Source organism: Colius striatus, chromosome 16 (genome assembly GCF_028858725.1).
Source record: "Colius striatus isolate bColStr4 chromosome 16, bColStr4.1.hap1, whole genome shotgun sequence".
NCBI classification, from domain to species: Eukaryota; Metazoa; Chordata; class Aves; order Coliiformes; family Coliidae; genus Colius; species Colius striatus.
The window spans coordinates 10,599,900-10,616,470 of NC_084774.1; the positions used below are offsets into that span (position 1 = coordinate 10,599,900).

Genomic DNA, 16,571 nt, shown 5'->3' on the forward strand with positions numbered 1-16,571 from the left:
GCTATCAAGAAGTTTGCCATGAAAAGCACCAGTCAGAAAGCTTTCTGCTAACAAACTCTCACCATTCAAAGTGCATGAGGACTCCCACAGTTTAAAAGCAGTAGCAGATCACTTTGTTAGGGGTTTTTTTGGGTGCTATTTTGGAACAGCTTTTTCTTTATCATCTGTCAGTTTAAGCTACCAGATTCTTTGGTCTCTTCCTCAGCTTATTTAATTAAGCCACCCAGTATTCTGCAGTACAGCTCAATTCCTAGGTGCAGGATCTTTTATTTAACCTTTGTTTGAACCAAAGCTCTGCAGAAAAAGAAAGGAATAAAGTGATATCTGCAATTTGCTGTTGACTAAATGATTAAAATGCTGGGCTAGTTTTGCTTTCTGAGACAGCCTCTGTGTGTGAGCAAGTTTGTACAGTTAAAACTTTACCTATCAACAAGCAAAGGCAAAGGAAAAGATCATTCCTGATTATCCTAAATGCAGTTGTTTGGAAGAGTAAAGAAATACATTTCATCTCTTTCTGTCTTCATCCATGGAGATGGCAGCTCTGGCTAGTTTCTGTATGAAGTTATGAATGCTCACCTGAGCAGTTCATAAATGGCCACATGTGCTCTCAGCTATCAGTTGTCTGAGACACTGCATGTGCAAACAGGAACCTTTTATTGCACATGAAATATAGATGAAGGTATTTCCAGAATGAGACCTGGGAGTTTGTCTGGAGTGTGTTTAGATAGCCAGCCCTCAAAGGGCTGCAAAGCTTCATTAAAAATCATATGAGAAGCAGCATTTAAAAAAAGAGAAAGATCTGCTGCATACTTATTTGGCTTGGGGCAAAAAGTGCCTTTTGTTGGCTACTGTGATCAGCTGGATCAGAGTCTGGACAACACTGGGTGGAATATCTGGTGGGAGAAGGTAAAGTGCAACTCACAGAAGGGTCCACACGTGTCCCTTGAACTCTGCTTTGTTTATAGCAAGGCATTTGGCCCCCAGGAAAGGCAATGAATGAGTTACCTTACCCAGAGCTGAACAACTGACTTGGGGAGATGTTATGTGGGGAATTCTTTCCCTCTAGATAGCACAGCCATCACCCTTGCCATTTTCACTTGGGGTTTTCAAGCATGCAGGGAAGTTCTTTCTGGGATATTATAAAACATCTGGTGTATGGGGCTGTGTGAGGAATGTTTTGCTGTCAAATCAATGTTGCTGTTAGCAGAGTTTTGGAGAGGAGAAACATTAGGAAGAGTCTGAATTAATCAAAAAATCTATTTTTTTTAATAAAAGATGAGTGATTTGCCCATTTTTTTCTTCTTCCTGAGAGAAAAATTGAAATCTGAACTAAAGCTGTGATTGATTGTGAGAATCTCTTTTCTCAGGGGAACAGTCAGGGTGCATCTCCAGAGGATAAATGATTTTCCACACACCTCTAATGAAGCACAGAATACCTTCAGCACATATCCTGCTTCTACTGTGGGAACAGAAGAAAGAAATCACCAACATTAGGTTTCCAAAGACTCTGCTTCTGACAGCTGAGAGGAATTTTCACATCTAATTTACCATGGGCAATACCAGGGGGGCTGTGTACCCTGGTCTATGTGTCCACTTGATCTCTGCAGACTCAATCCTATGAAATGTTCGGGTTTAGAACTACATCAGTCAGTCAGTGATACTCAAAGCCTAAAACCAGCATCAGCTGAAAGAGAGATCTTCAGGCTGGAGCTGGCCAGGAATAGAAAAAAATAGCTTCTTTTCTCTGCATGATTTTTTTTTCTGTTTAAGAGAGGATCAGGACTCAGAAAAAGTGACTTTGGAAGCAAAAGAAAATAGTGGAAAAGTATGATAAAATTTCCTAGTAAACTCCTGGTGACTCATCAAGAAAAAGATGAAGAAGAGACCAAGGGAACAAAGACATTTATTTCCCCAAGTCTGAGGCTTGGAGATGAGAACTGGGCAATCCTGGCCAATGTTGAAGTGTTTGGGGGCAATTTGGGTTTTCCAAGAGAGCTCACTTTCATTTAAAACATGTTTGAGGTAAATATCAACCTATTACTCTTCAAACTGTTTTTACTACACACATACGTGGCCCAGGCTGCCCAGGGAGGGTGTGGAGGCTCCTTCTCAGGAGGTTTCCAAATCTGCCTGGGTGTGTTTCTGTGCACCCTGATGGAGGGGAACCTACTTTAGCAAGGGGTTGGGCAGGATGAGCTCTAGAGGCCCCTTCCAACCCCCACCACTCTATGATTCTATGACCTGGCCAGTTCCATGCCAAACTGTGTGGATACTTACGCAGGACCCTCACACCGTGCTTCAAGGCTTGCACGCGGCCGGGCTCCATGGACATGCTGAGCATGGTCTGCTGCCCACCGATGGTGCACACCTGGTTCTCCTGGGCAGCCTGCTTGAACATGACCATGAGCTGGTTGGCAATGATGGTGTTGAGCACAGAAATGACGACCATAGGGAACACGAAGGAGATGAAAGTGTTGACCTGCAGGGGAGAGAGGAGGCAAGGTCAAGGGATGAGAAGGATCAGTGGAGCAGGAGATTGCATTTTACTTCTCAAAGCAACAGAGAAACAGCCTGCAGTGGGAATCTTTTCCCTCCTCTTACTCTGCTGGCTTTGGCTTTTGAAGGCATGGAGGGAAAACTCAAACACCCCTGACAAGTTCACTCTCATGGGTCAACACTCAAACAAGGCAAATTCATTTGCATCCAATTATGTTGCCTTCCCCTTTTCAGTGCACTTCATTGCTAGAAATGTCTCAATCGACACATGCTACTGATCTTTTCATCTCACAAGCAGCAGGATGCTGCTTGGCTTTCATTGTGCATAGCTTGACTTCTAAATAAGAGTATGCTGTTGTATATTTTCTCCATTATGAGCACTCCTTGGGATCTTTTAACTTCTTTTTTTGTGTTCTATCCTTCCCCTGTGGAAGCAGCATTTTGTTATCTCATAACCAAATTACCCAATAAACCTTGTGCCTTAAAGGATTAAAATTGATCAGAATAAACAAGTGGAAGTCATAATGTTTTTAGTACAAATTATTTGATTACTATGGTTTTGATAAAATTAAATGGAGGATCAAATTAAGCAGTGATTGAATCAAGTGGAAGTCACTGTTTGTGTCAGATAAGTGCAGGAAGGCTTTGTGAGCCTTATGGGCTGGCTAAAAACCCCACTGGAGCTGAGCTTAACAAGCAGGGGTGTGTGTAGGATTTGCCTGTGTGTCTGTGGCAAGGCTGATGTGGTGGGATGGTGAGTTGCTGTGGTGGGATGCTGAGGTGCCATGATGAGCTGCTGTGCTAACCCTCCTGCAGCATGGAGGGGCTGGGTGCTCATGGGGCTCATCCTCTCCACTGTACAGCTCAGGAGGAGGCTCAGCACACCACTGAGATGACTGTGGGATAAACCAAACCTTTCAAAATGACAAGCTACTATGAGGAATGAAACTGTGGAAGCAATTTTATGAGAAGCAACAAAATGACAAAGGGATGAAAGTACTAAACCCAATGGGGAGCTTTGCCCTGTGGTAGGGTTACAAGGCATGCAGGCTTCTTTCCTACACAAGCCCTGTATTTTGCACCTCGGTGCTCAATACCACAGAAGAAACCCTGCACTCCAAGCCTACCCCAGATCCCTCTGCAGCCTGCAAAACCAGGGATGCCTCGTCTACAAACGAGTGCTCGGTCTGCTCAGATGGAGACATTCCCTCTCCATCCACCCACACAGGGCCATCACCTCACCATACAAGCATTTGCTGTACATCCAGTGTCTGGTGCAGATGTGTGGCCTCTCTGCTCTGGAAGGATTCAGGAATGTGAGAGATAAATGGAAAGTTGGAGGAAGAATCCAACCACACCCCCAAGATGCTACAGGGGACTCATTAAAGAAAGAAATAAGAACCAAACTAAACACGTGGGGAGCAGGTGCAATGGCAGTTAGAAACACTTCAGTTTCTTTGTCACTAAGTTTGAGAAAGATACAACTCCTCTTCTAGTGAAGACAGGCAATGTTGTTGTTGTTGTTGTCAAGGTTTTCTTTAGATGGATCAAGCCTCTACACAGCTTTGTGCTCCAGAGCTCGACGTGTTTAGCAAAAGTAACAGCTGGGTTTTGTCTTTTGCCACTCACATGGTGAGAACATCATGTCTCCTTCATGCTGGTAGTAGCAATAGAGCTCCTCTGTAGACTGAGGAAGTTCATAGATATGTCCCAGCACTACAAACTGTTAATGGCCTCTTAAGTTATGTAGCAATTTTCTAAGCTTTTAAAAGACCTCCCAGCCTCTGCATATAAAGAAGAGTTATCTTTTGGAGTCATCTCGAGACATTAGGAGACATCATTAAGCAGTAGGGACCAAGTTCTTGCTGGTACAAAATGACACAGTTTTCACTGAGAGAGTAATTTGTGCTCGTAAAAAACCCACTTAATTTATTTAACCTTCACACTACAGCTGGGCTGAGTTGGTGCACACAGGGGTGAAAATGATTTGTTCAGATCTACCTGGTCAGGTTAAGAAATGAACCCTGTAGTTCCCCACCCCTATTTCTGTGGCTTTAGCTGCTGAATGCCTTTCTCTCCTACTGCTGAACAATTGTTTGCACATCCACAAAAGGAAACAACTCTAGAAGTGCTTCACTGTCACCTGAGCTTCTGAGTTTACTGGTTTTCATTCAATAACTTTGCCCTAGCTATAAATTAGTCTCGCTTAATATAACTATGCACAAGTCAAAAAGCCTTTTCTGAGCTTTCTTTAAAGCCTCAATCAATTCCATAATTGTATTGTGAAGTCTATAAAGATCTTGGCAAATTGTCTAGAATAGCATTGACTTTCCCTTTTAAGAATTGTTGTAAGTGTGAAAATTGCATGCTTTTCTATGAAAGGCTATATTTAAAGATCTTTTCCCATGTCTTGATTTGCACCAGAGCTCTCATATAGTTCAAGAAAAAAAACATGAGTATTTTCCCCAGAAGCAGAAGGTTTAATTTGTGGAAAGGATTATTTGCAAACACAAACCCTTGAGGCCTGTAAAAGCTAGAAAAGCTAATTCTCCTCCTGCAAGCCCCTCTGTGTTCAGTGGTCTTTCTGGTGAGCTGCTTGCTGGGTTATGTGAGTCTGGGTCCCAGAACATTGTGCCTGTCAGTGCAATAACATTTCATTTCCAGGTGACTTTGCACACTGCTAGAGCTGATGCTTCAAGCACCTCTTCAAAGCCAGTGGAATGTTTCTCCCAGCTTCGAAGAGGAGCTGTCTGTGCTCCTGGAACTATGTATTCAAAGGTCTTCAGGAATAGGGAGACTTGTGTAGCTGTTTAATGGTATTTTGTACAGCACTGAAACTCATAACATCAGTGGGAGAGCCTTTGGATCCTTTATAGATCCCTCTGGCCCTGGGAAGGAGAATTTAGACAGTGTGCAGGATCATTATTGACCTGAAAGTCTCAGGCTTTTTGTTGTCTCACCACAGAAAAGATACTGGATCTAAACTAATTCTGTATTCAGGGTTGTTTGGATGCACAAGTGGAGTGAGCTGGTCTCATCTCTGCTCTCATCAAGCATGGTTCAGCCTGATTCTCCTCTGCATTAAACCTGGTGTGTTCACATCAGTGTATATCCACCAGCCCTGAGGTTTCTGCTCAGCACCACCATGGACAGTGACATGAAGGATGAGGACACTGCAGAAGAACCAAGCCTGTGCATGGAAAGGCTTAGCACTGGCTGCTCTCTAGTGTAAAAAGAACCCAACACCACAAATCCTGTAACTGTGTGCTAAAGCCACATGAAAAAAACTGAGCAAATCCAATACTACAATGTTTGTCACTAGTAGGAGAGAATGAAACACTAACCCACTTCCATGCTATTGCTCCTGTAATCAGTGCAGTCTGAAAAGCTGATCAAGCACCAGGCTGGCAGCATCTGTGGGATGGGATTAGTCCTCAGGACCAAATCATGTTTTGTCTCATGCAGAACAGTCACTTTCCCTTCCAGCACTGCTTGAGCAGTAACACTCTCTTCTCTGGCTACACCGTGCAGGATGGTGAAGATACAAATGCCATTTGACCTTGGCAGTCCAATCTTGGTGGCCATGGGAGTCCTGTCCTACTCAGGCACTGAGCCTCAATGGTTATCTAACAATGACATGCTTTTCATCCCAGCTTTCTCTTAGCACTCTATTGCCAATGGTGATTAAACATGAAGCATCAAAATGAAACAGGGTTTTGCAGGACACAGAAAACAGAGTAAATCTGGAGATGGAGCTTCATAAGCTCATGAGAAGGCAAACAGAAAGTTATGGAAATAAAGCCACAATTCTGGAAGGGAAAAAAATGCAGCTTTCAGCTCAACAAAAACTAAACTGTCAGACTAGAGAAGTCAGCATGGTGTGAGTTTTCCTCTTCCTACCAAAGAAGAGCGTGGGAAAGACACGGGGGAAGGGACCAGAAAAATCAAGTGACACAAAAGCAGAGCCAGTTCTTGGGATTTGTGACGTTTCCTAAATCATTTGTACGGAAAACTGCTCCCCTGGCTCTGCTGAGCATCATGCTGACGTGATTTGCTTCTGCCAAGTTGCCCCTTAAGTTATTTGGCTGCAGTGGTTTCCCTGGGATACCACTAAAAGCAGCCATCAGCTCCCTCGCAACAGCGATGGAGAAGATGAGCAAGTATCTTCACACAGGGACTCCCCACAGGGCTTCAATGAGTCCTGTAAATCACAAGTTTTGCAAAGGTCTGTTCCTTTGTGCTCCAAAGTGACTTCTGGAGGAACATAGATTCAAAGGCCACTTTGGAAGATGGCTCTTCCATCTCTCCCACAAGCCCAGACTTTTGTCTTATATGTATCTGAAGAGGAAGAGAGGAAGTATTGCATGTAACAGGCATTTACAAGTCACCTTTGCTCAGTCACCTGAGACACCTACAGCTGAATGTTCCCACAGCCAGCAGGGGCAGAAGGGCTAGAGAACTGTCAATGAGTGCTTGTAGACATTTTATGGAGCACTTAAGTGGTTACAAGTAAAAAATTAGTCTAAAGGCTCTTCCTGGAGGTCCAGGTGCAAGTTCAACACCTCCACTGGAAGTATTCATAATACACCAAAATTGCCAAGAACCAGAACTGCTCATAATATTTTCATTGAAAGAGTTTTGATGAGAAAATATTCCATTACTGAGATTGTGAAAGATTTTTGAACGTGTCTTGTGTTTTCCTTCAGACCTTTTGCTTTTTGCTAAGTCAAGTCCCCCAAGGCAAATGAAGTATGAGATGGCAGTTGCAGCAGCACATCCCATGAAGCAGCAGCTGGGATTCCCTGCCAGCAGGAGCAAGACACCTGGAGCAGATGGAGGGGGACAGCTAAGATTTAGGGATCATTTTAGCCCTGGGTGATGACAGTGCTTTTGTGGCAGAGAACAGAGATGTTGCTTTGTTGCCTGATAAATGAGGTGACAGCAGAGCCAAATTCTTGGTCTCCATCAGTGACGTGTCTCCTTCCAGCAGTGAACTTGGATGCTCAGAGCAATTCTCCCCCTTTCCTCTTCAGGGATGTGAGAAGAGCAATGAAAATGGAAAGAAGTGTGGATGATGGTATGCTGGTAAAACCTCACCCAGACTGACTAAGCTTCTCCCATATTTCATTTCCCTGCAGCACGCTTGCCTGCCAACTGGGAAATGCCTCGAAACGCTTGTCAGCCCTCCTGATTTCTGCTGGGGAGGATTTCTCATTGCAGAGACTCTTCTCCAGTCCAGCCATCCCTTGAGGACGTGCCTGGGGAAAAGGATGAGGAATCCTGAAGGACCTGAAACCTAGCTCAAGACATTTGTCTTCATAAGCTTCCTGTAAGCAACGCTGGAGAAGACTGAGGATGCAGGGGATCGCTTGATTTGTGGTTTTGTGCAAATCAATTAAACCATATAGCTGGGATTTAACAATCTACTGCATTCTGGTTCACTTCATTTCCAATGGAAATGAAAAGTAAATGATCCTCCCCCTGACTGTGGAGGCAGTATTGTTAGCATATGTCAATCAGAAAAGCACATTCTGCTACATCAACATTCGGCTGCCAAAAAATCTTATTTGACTAAATGTACTTTACAAAATTATCAGTTATCTCACTCGGTGGCCAGAATTAGCATGTTTTTTTAAAACACCCAGTGGATAATTTCAGCCTTTATTAAGCACAACACCACATTCCTGGATACAGCAATCTGTGGAAGACAAAGCAGGAAAGAGAAAGGCACACGGCGCTGGCATGCCAAAAGGAGCATTTGGCCATGGCACTCGTGTTTGATGTTCGAAGGAGGCATCTGATGAAAAACCTAAAGGTGTTTTCTCCTCCCAGTAAATAAATTACCATCTAATTAACTCCCATCTCTGCATAGCTTTCCATATTTCCATGCCAAGTATCTCATGGTTATCAGTTAAATGCCTTTCCTTAGATACAACGGGGCAGGGGAGGTCTGTGTTTGTGAGCGATGGAAGAAAATAACAACTGCTGTTGTAGCCACTAAGTGGTACAGGGAGGAATGTGGAAGCCAGAAATCTGCAGCCTGTGAAGGGTGTTCATCTTTTCTGGAAACTTCTGAGGAACTTCATTAATTTCAAAGTGTATTAGCAGGGAAATCTTTCTCTGATCATTCATTTTGTAAACATCTAAATTAAATCTGCAGATTCAAGGATGAAGCTTGAGTAGGAAAGAGAGAGAAGAAACAAAGGAATCTGAGTGGGTATCCAGCACCAAGGGGGACCTGTGCTGTGGGACACTGGCACCAGCCCTTACCTCGGACACATCGTGGTGTGAGAGCCCAAATCCTGGATAAATAGGCACAGGGCCAAGTGCTAAAGCCTGTGTGCAGATCTGCAGCTCTAACAGGGTATGTGAGCAGGAGCTTGCTCTTTACACTCTGCCAGTTTTAACTCAGGCAGGTTTGTCTGTCACATTTTATTTCTGGTGGCTGCTGTCTCAAGCAGCCCTGACAGTGTGTTACGGTGTGACACAGTCATCACCCTCAGAGGCTGCCTGCTGATGTGGATGGGGTAGCACTAGGTGCCCTGTGCAGGCTGCATGTGAGTATGGTCAGATCCTGCATCCTTGCAGGGTCCCTTTGTACCATCAGACAGCACAACACAAGCCACTCTGCCTTGACATACCAGAAGGACTCCATCAGCTGAGTGAAATGACTCTCCCCTTGCCTTCTAACCAGGATCAGAATGTAAATATCTGATGTAGATCCAGGTGATGGGACATTATATCCCATCATGAGCTTAATGGGTAATCAAAGATAAGATACTAAAAGCCAACCAGTATTTCGCTTTTTAAACCATTCTGAGCAATGGCCACAAAAGCCTCTGGTTGTTATCACATTGTATGCCTGTAACATCCAGCTATAGATGAGTATAGATTCCATACATCTTACCCAAGGTAACAGAATGTGATCATGTGACTTTCTCTAATCTCACCCCAAACAGCTCCTCTGTTCATCTCTGGGAGCTGTTATGTGTAGACCAGGAGCGACGGAGGAGCACCTTTGCTCTGCCCCAGCGAAGCCTTTTCAAAAGCGTTAAATATCAAACCCAGACACTTCAAACAAAGGTTACAATGATGTGAAACACTGCTCAGAGGCACAGGTATCCGATCTAAAAATGTTAAGATCAGCTACAAATTACAGAGGCAAACCTTGAAGCTAGGACAAGTCTGCCAGGAACAAGGGGGTGGATGGCAGGCAGAAGCAGCCAAACCTCTGGGAGCTGGGGCAGTGATGCACATGTGAGCCTGATCTAAACACAGAGATGAGCAGGACATCAAATGTGTGTCATTCAAGGGACAAGAATGACAACAAAAGCCTCAATTTCAAGTACATCCTGCCCAAACCATCTCTGATTAAATAACTTAGTGGGTTTTGCTGACCTCAGTTGGCAACAGCCACAGAAACTTGAATTAGCCAAAACTCTCTATTTCAGACCTCTGCAAGTAGTCAGAGTTTTCTTCTTGGTTTGGATGGGATCTGGGAATAGAGGACTGCAGGTACTGTTGTTTAGGTGAAGAAAGAGAGAGGACAAGATACACTATCAGATGGAGCTGATGGATGCTCCCAAATGACCAGACTAGGTCCTGGCCCCATGACACTGCTGTTTGCAGTCTGTGCTGTACCTTGAGATCTACAAGGTGCAAGTACCTGCAAGCTAATGGAAAAACAGGACTAGTTTGGTACAATGTGGTAATTAATGTACAGGAAGCAAAAGGCTGGCAGTCCTCCCTGCTCTGTGCTGGCTGGATGCCCCTGATGTCTCCAGCTGGCTAACACCAGACATGAACTCTTCCAAAGGGCTTAATTTAGCTCTAGCATTGAAACCAGGAGGAGGATCTGCTTAAACTCTGTTGTTGTGAGCATTTAGTGGTTGCTCCAGAGCAGTGATGTTTTCCTGGTAATGTGCCTTCTCTCTTTAGGTCCATGGCCATCATGAGAGAATGACCAGTCAATGTGGATTAAGATACAAAGAATAACCCACATGTAACATTTTCAAGCCTCTGTGTGGTCCCGCACTGATGAACTATAATGGCAATGCAGAGCAGCTAATGATCTTGAGAAGTTAAGTTAATCACATACTCTGCAGGAGCTAATCAGATACAGAACAGATGGAAATAAATTGCATACTGGCAAAAAAGAATCCGTCATATCTCTATGGCAAAAGTATTCCAACCAGCTTTCCCATTCATAAATCTCCCTCTGTGGAGAAAACATTTGTTCATAATAAACAACATTTGATGCTGAACAACTTAAATGGATCTCTTGCTCATGATGGGTTGGCAAAGATGTCAGAGCACTGACTAACGGTGGCATTCCTGAGCTTGACTGGATACCTGAAGAGATCATTTAACCTCATTTCTATGCATGGTTGCAATCTTGTGGCTTCAGGTATTTTCAGATTTGTCATAAGTAACAGCAAAAAAGGTATGAATCATCCAGAAGTATTTGATAGAAAGTTTATTATTCCTTATAGATACCTAAGCATCTAACTCCCTGGGGATCTCAGAGCTCTTCATCACCTTGCTAAATGCCAGAGAATCTTCTGCATTATAACTATTCATAAGAGCAAATTTCCTTATTTCCTGATCTTTGGGCACCAGCCTCAAACTTGAATGTTTTTACTAATTCCAGTTCCCAAAGAAAGAGAAAAGCTGTGAAATTCAGGAAATCCTGGAAATAATGGACTGGCAGTTGGGCAAATGGGAAGGTTTTAAGGTTTGACACTGTGTGTTGCAGAATGCCTTGCAGTACATGATAGATATTCAGCTCCATCACTCAATAAAACTGAAGGATAAAAGGATGTTTACTTTAAGAAAGGAAAGAGTAAAGTAGTTACCAAAAAGTTCCTACCTCCTGCCAAAAAAACTCCAAATCCTCACTAGTATTACACTTGATGAAGGCAATGGATTTGGGGGGGTCTTATGCATCTCACTTCAGTTAATCCTGAACCTCCTGCCACTGATTTGAGGGACACATGGAAGCTAAAACAGAGGGATTTTGGCCCAGGATGGTTGCTACCTCCCTGTACCTGGTGAGAGAGGAAGGAAGAAGTGATAGAGCAACAGTGATGGTCTTCCATCATGTCATCATTAACGTGAAAGCTTCAAACCTTCCTCCCCCTTTCTCCTTCAGGAAATCTTCCTCCTTAGTTTCCTGTGATTTGGTACATTGAGCTACAAGGTAAATTAATTAAATTTACTCAATTTTGCTTGCAAGCCAGAATAAAGTCAATTTGTATGCTGTCAGTTTACTGGCCTCAGCTTTGCTCCTCAGATCTAGTTATCCACAGCACTATTTAGGGCAATATTTTTGGTTGAACAAAAACTCAGTGAATAATGTTCTTGATTTTCCCTCTGAACATGCAGGTCTCTCTTATTATTTCCCCCTCACCCTCCCCAGCAGCTATATCCTACTGAAGGGGAAATAATACTTCAGCTTCAAATGACAGGTTGGAAACATGCTTTAAATAATTTACCAGTGCAGTTGGATTTCAGTTCTCACTATCTGCTGGTATTTTGGTTCCTTCTCGTTTTTGCCAAAGGGATATTGCCCATCGCCTATCACAAGATATTTAGGTTTTCTCCAGCCCTGCTGCTTGTCAGCCCTCTAAATAATTTAATAAATGTTCCTACAGTGCCTAATGCTCCTGACATCTGAGTAATCTTAATCCAGATTTTGCAGTTATTTGCTGTCTATCCTCTTGCCTGTCTTCTTTTCCATCAGGCATTGCACAAGCCGTGGGGACATTCATCCAAAGAAAGTGCCTCCGTGGCTTGGTGCTTCCCCTGATGTGGGCTGATGCTCTCTGTTGAGGAGAGCTAACAATGAGCTTGTCAAAATCAGCAAAATCATCCTCTTTCCTATGCTGTTAGCCACAACAAGTGCTCAGCACATTCGATGCTCCTGAAGCCACCGCAGCCTTCGTGAGAGTGCAGACTCCATGTGTGTGCCTTAGGGGTGTATCACCATGTAACTGAATCACAGCAGCTAATTTTGCAATCTTATACCCCAATCCTCACTTCTCTCACACCTGCTTGTTATTCCACACTTCTCTGTTTCATGCTTGGGATAGTTTTGTAATGAATGAGCCTGTTGCACTCAGAAATTCTTTCACAGACAACGTTGAAATAAAAGAATCAAACCAGGGTGACAGTGAGCGATCCCCCAGCTTTCCTTGGTCTGCTAATACTGAGTTATTTCATTCTTGATAATCAAAGGGGATAGCTTTTGCCTAGGTGAGCATGAAGTCACTCACAGGGAGCAGATTTCCAGTCAATGTTTTTAAGAGTAAAATAAAGCAAAAGGCACAAGCATGGGAGTCTATTAAGCAAAGACTTGTAACTCCAAAGAGTTACAAGTTAAACCAAGTGGTGCTTGCTTGCTTTCTTCCCACACTCTCTTGGAAGATGGATCATTACAGAGAAAACTGTGGGTCTGCTCTGCCCACATGGTGACTATTAAGCTTCAGTTTTACACTCAGCACGTGGCCACCCCGCAGCCAAGCCTGGCTGTGCAGGAGCAGGGTGCTGGGCTCCCTCTGCCACCACTGTCCCAGGTGAGCCTGCGCAGGGGAAGTCCCACAATGGGCATGTAAAGCTCCAGTGACCCTCTCTCCTGCCTTTCATGGGGGGAAAATGAGGATGCAAGCAGCAGCTGGATGGCAGGTGAGCACACACTCATTAGAGGGTGCAGGGTAATTAATAGATCAGCTTCACCCCCACAGGACAAGTCCGAAGATGTAAGATAACGACTTTGCTATAAACCAAGCTGACGACTAAAGCCTTCAGCCTGATGCATAAGGCACACTACAGAAGGACTCAAAAGAGAGTTAATATAAGAAACAACAAATAGAAAGAACAAATCATTCCCCAACTGAAAAAGCACACTGGGCCTGATTTTGGCTTTACCCTGATTTACCTCTTGGCAGAAAGTGCAAGAGGTGCCATAGGTGTCTGAGAGATAAGTGAGATCACAGCAAAGAATGATTTATCTGTTGAATTATGTCTCAGGATCAAGTTTTATGAAGCTATTTGTAATATTTCACATGTGCTGAAAAATCACATTAATAGAGCTGGTAAAATAACAGCTTGTCTGCTTAAAATAATTAGTAGTTGACAAATGGGTTGAATTTTAAATCCATGAAGAGATTTGGTTAGCACTAATAAGTGTTGATTAAGGTAGCAATTAAAATCTAACAATCTCTCTGGGGGTCTGAACTTTAAAGCTGAAGTTTGGAACACTTCTCAGTTTACAGAGAAAATGCTGAAGTTCCTCTCCAAGTTGCATTATTAAGCTGTAGCAGTGTGGATCTTTTCTCTCTATCTTTTGTTACATTTATACAAATCAACTGCAGCCTAAACTCATGCCCCACAGCCAGGGACAGCAACTGGCACCTATCCTGCTCTAACATCACAGTAAAATGATCAATGTAAAACCCTGGCACAGTGGTGACTTTTAGCAGAGTGAGGTTTTAGCTTTCTCTCAAGCAAGTTAAAGCTGCAAGATCCTCTTAAGTCCCCACTTCCACAGCAGTCCTTCCCAATACCTGCCCTCTCATCAAGCTCTGAAGTGGGCTGGAGAGATGGAGATCTCTCCTTCAAAATGTTCTGCTTTGGAAATCTGGCTGACCTCTCAAAAACAAGCAAGGTCAAGTAGTGCTGAGTGTGCATTCAGTTCCCCTGAATCGCTCTCCTGCCCCTCCAGTACACAACTATGCATCTCTTAATCAGGATAATTGGATGAGCTACCAAGAAAAAGTGTTGACTAGGTGATGTCTTGAGGAAGATAATTACCCCTCTCTGCTATGCTTGAGCAGTGGGACCAAGGCAAATCAAGCAGCACATTTTTGTTTATAGACTCATTTTGCTGATTTGTCATACTGGGTCTATTCATGAAGGTCTCAGGTTCTTTAAGATCTTACTAAACCCGAGAGAATTTCAGTCACTTCCCTGCAGTTTGCTATTTTTGAAGCAGGAAAGTACCTTTGTATTTCATGGAGCACCTCCTTTATATGCTAGCCAAATCCTTTTGTTTTTTCACCCTTGCTTTTCTTCCTTATCACACACTAGCTGTGTATCCTCCATCCATTACACTCCATCCCCCAGTTCATACACTGAATGCCAGTGGGACAAAAATAGGAATACAATGTGAACTGGGAGCAACTTGGTCCTCTCATGTTCCTAGTGTGAATGGGAGTGCATTGGTATGTCTGCCCTTCTCAGCCAGCTTTAATCACCACACATCTCATTATATTGTTATATTACAGTCTGGTTTTTTTTCAGCTCTGCTCCTGGTGACTTTGGGAGCAACTGAAATAAGGTCTTTTTCCTGAAGGGCACTTGCAGTGGCTGTTACTGAATAAACAGATTTGTCTGTGCATATCGTAGTCACCATGTTCAAATCCAAAGGGTGTTCCTGGGGGAAATCAGGGAGGTCAGAAGGCAACTACGTCCCCTCAACCTCTCAGGGCTACTACTCAGCACTGTGGCTGCTGCTCAGTCCTCCTCCTGGCCCCAGCATCCTCAGCTCCAAGATCTTGGCTGCATGTGAAACAGTCTCCACCCTGGTAAGCTTACCATTCTGAGGAGGACCTTTAACAATCTGCATCATTTTTAAGGTGCTTTCTTAGCCCAGCCTCTGTGATCTGAGTGTGGCTGTTGGTTTCTCCACAGCACTGCACGTTCCTCAGTACATTTGCTGAGTTCATCCATTGCTATGGATATTTACAGTAAGACAGAGATGGAGAGCTGAGCATGTGAAGAGCTAGTGGAGGAAAGAGAAGAAATCTATCCAGAGGGTAGAAAAAAAAGCCCATTCATTCTCAGTCAATGTGTGTATCACTTTTTCTTCTTTTCTATGTTGTAAAGATGAAATAAGGGACAAAAAGGAAAGCATAATGGCTGAGGATGCTCAGAGCTATTTTTTTCCTAAAGAAGCCTTGAGAACTAGATGCAATTGTGCATTTACATTTGAGTGAGCAATTTCCATGCCTGAAACTTTGAGACAGGTTGCCCTCCATGTGAGATGGATGCAAAGGTTGACCCAGCCAGGAACTGGAGCTGCAGCAAGGCATGAGACCCCATCCATGAGCACTGTCTTCACTAGCTTGCACTGCAACAGTGGGGCTTTCAGGGAAAGAAGCAGCTGCTGCAAGAGGTTCTCAGATAGACACAAACATCCTGGACAATTCCATGCACAGCTAATACAACCTTCCACAAGCAAGGCTATTAAAGTTGGCTGAGATGGGTCTACCTGTCCTGCAACAGGCACTCAGAGCTGCTGTGGGTCTCCAAACATTATTGGATGGGAAACCAGAAGCTACCTAGGAGAAACTGTGATGATTATTCATGCACAGACTTCCAGACTACTTAAACCAGCCTGTTTAATAATTTTGCAGTAATACTATGCACTCTGCTGCTCTTACTGCAGAATTACAGGTGTCAACCTGAGGAGGTAGGGGAGGCATGTTTTTGGAGGAGCCATTTTGCCAGGGAGATGAGACAAAGAGTGGGACTGCAGAGAGACCTCTAAGGAGCTCAAAAGATCTACTGGTTGCAGGCTGCTGATCTGCCACCTCACTAAACCAAGAAGGTAAATCAGCAGGTAAATGCACACACAGTAAGGACAGTATGGAAGTACACACTGACTCAAGTGATGAGCCAGGAAAGGTGGTAACAAGAGAGAGAAACCCTAAATAGAGTGTAGATAGAGAAGGAAGCAAATATGAGAGCCATCCTTCCCTGGTGACATCTCTGTTGGCTACTTAGAACCCACTGCACTGAATAGGTCCCAATGAGCTGCATGTCTGAAGCCAAGCTGGACAACTGGGAGGCCACTGTAACCATAACCAAATCCACATGGTCTTTCAGGCAAAACAGATCAAGAAGGTCACAGCTCTCCACTGCAAACTGCAGCAGAGACAAGCCCTGATTGTATTTCCACTGCTCAAAATTGATTTTCTTTGTTTTCTGAAGCACAAAATGAACATGTGGGACCAAATGCTATTGGATCAGGCTGCAAATGAGACCAATAAGCCAAATGTCAGATTTGTTTCTGC

At 43.8% G+C, this 16,571-nt stretch overlaps 1 protein-coding gene across 1 annotated transcript in view; it reads right to left on the reverse strand.

Annotated features, from left to right (window-relative positions):
- NTSR1 (neurotensin receptor 1) overlaps positions 1–16,571 on the reverse strand; it is a 57,835-nt gene that overhangs the window by 16,519 nt on the left and 24,745 nt on the right. The window contains exon 2 of the mRNA XM_062009388.1: positions 2,278–2,479. Coding sequence (XP_061865372.1) covers positions 2,278–2,479 — 202 coding nt within the window. The remainder of the gene's footprint in view (positions 1–2,277; positions 2,480–16,571) is intronic.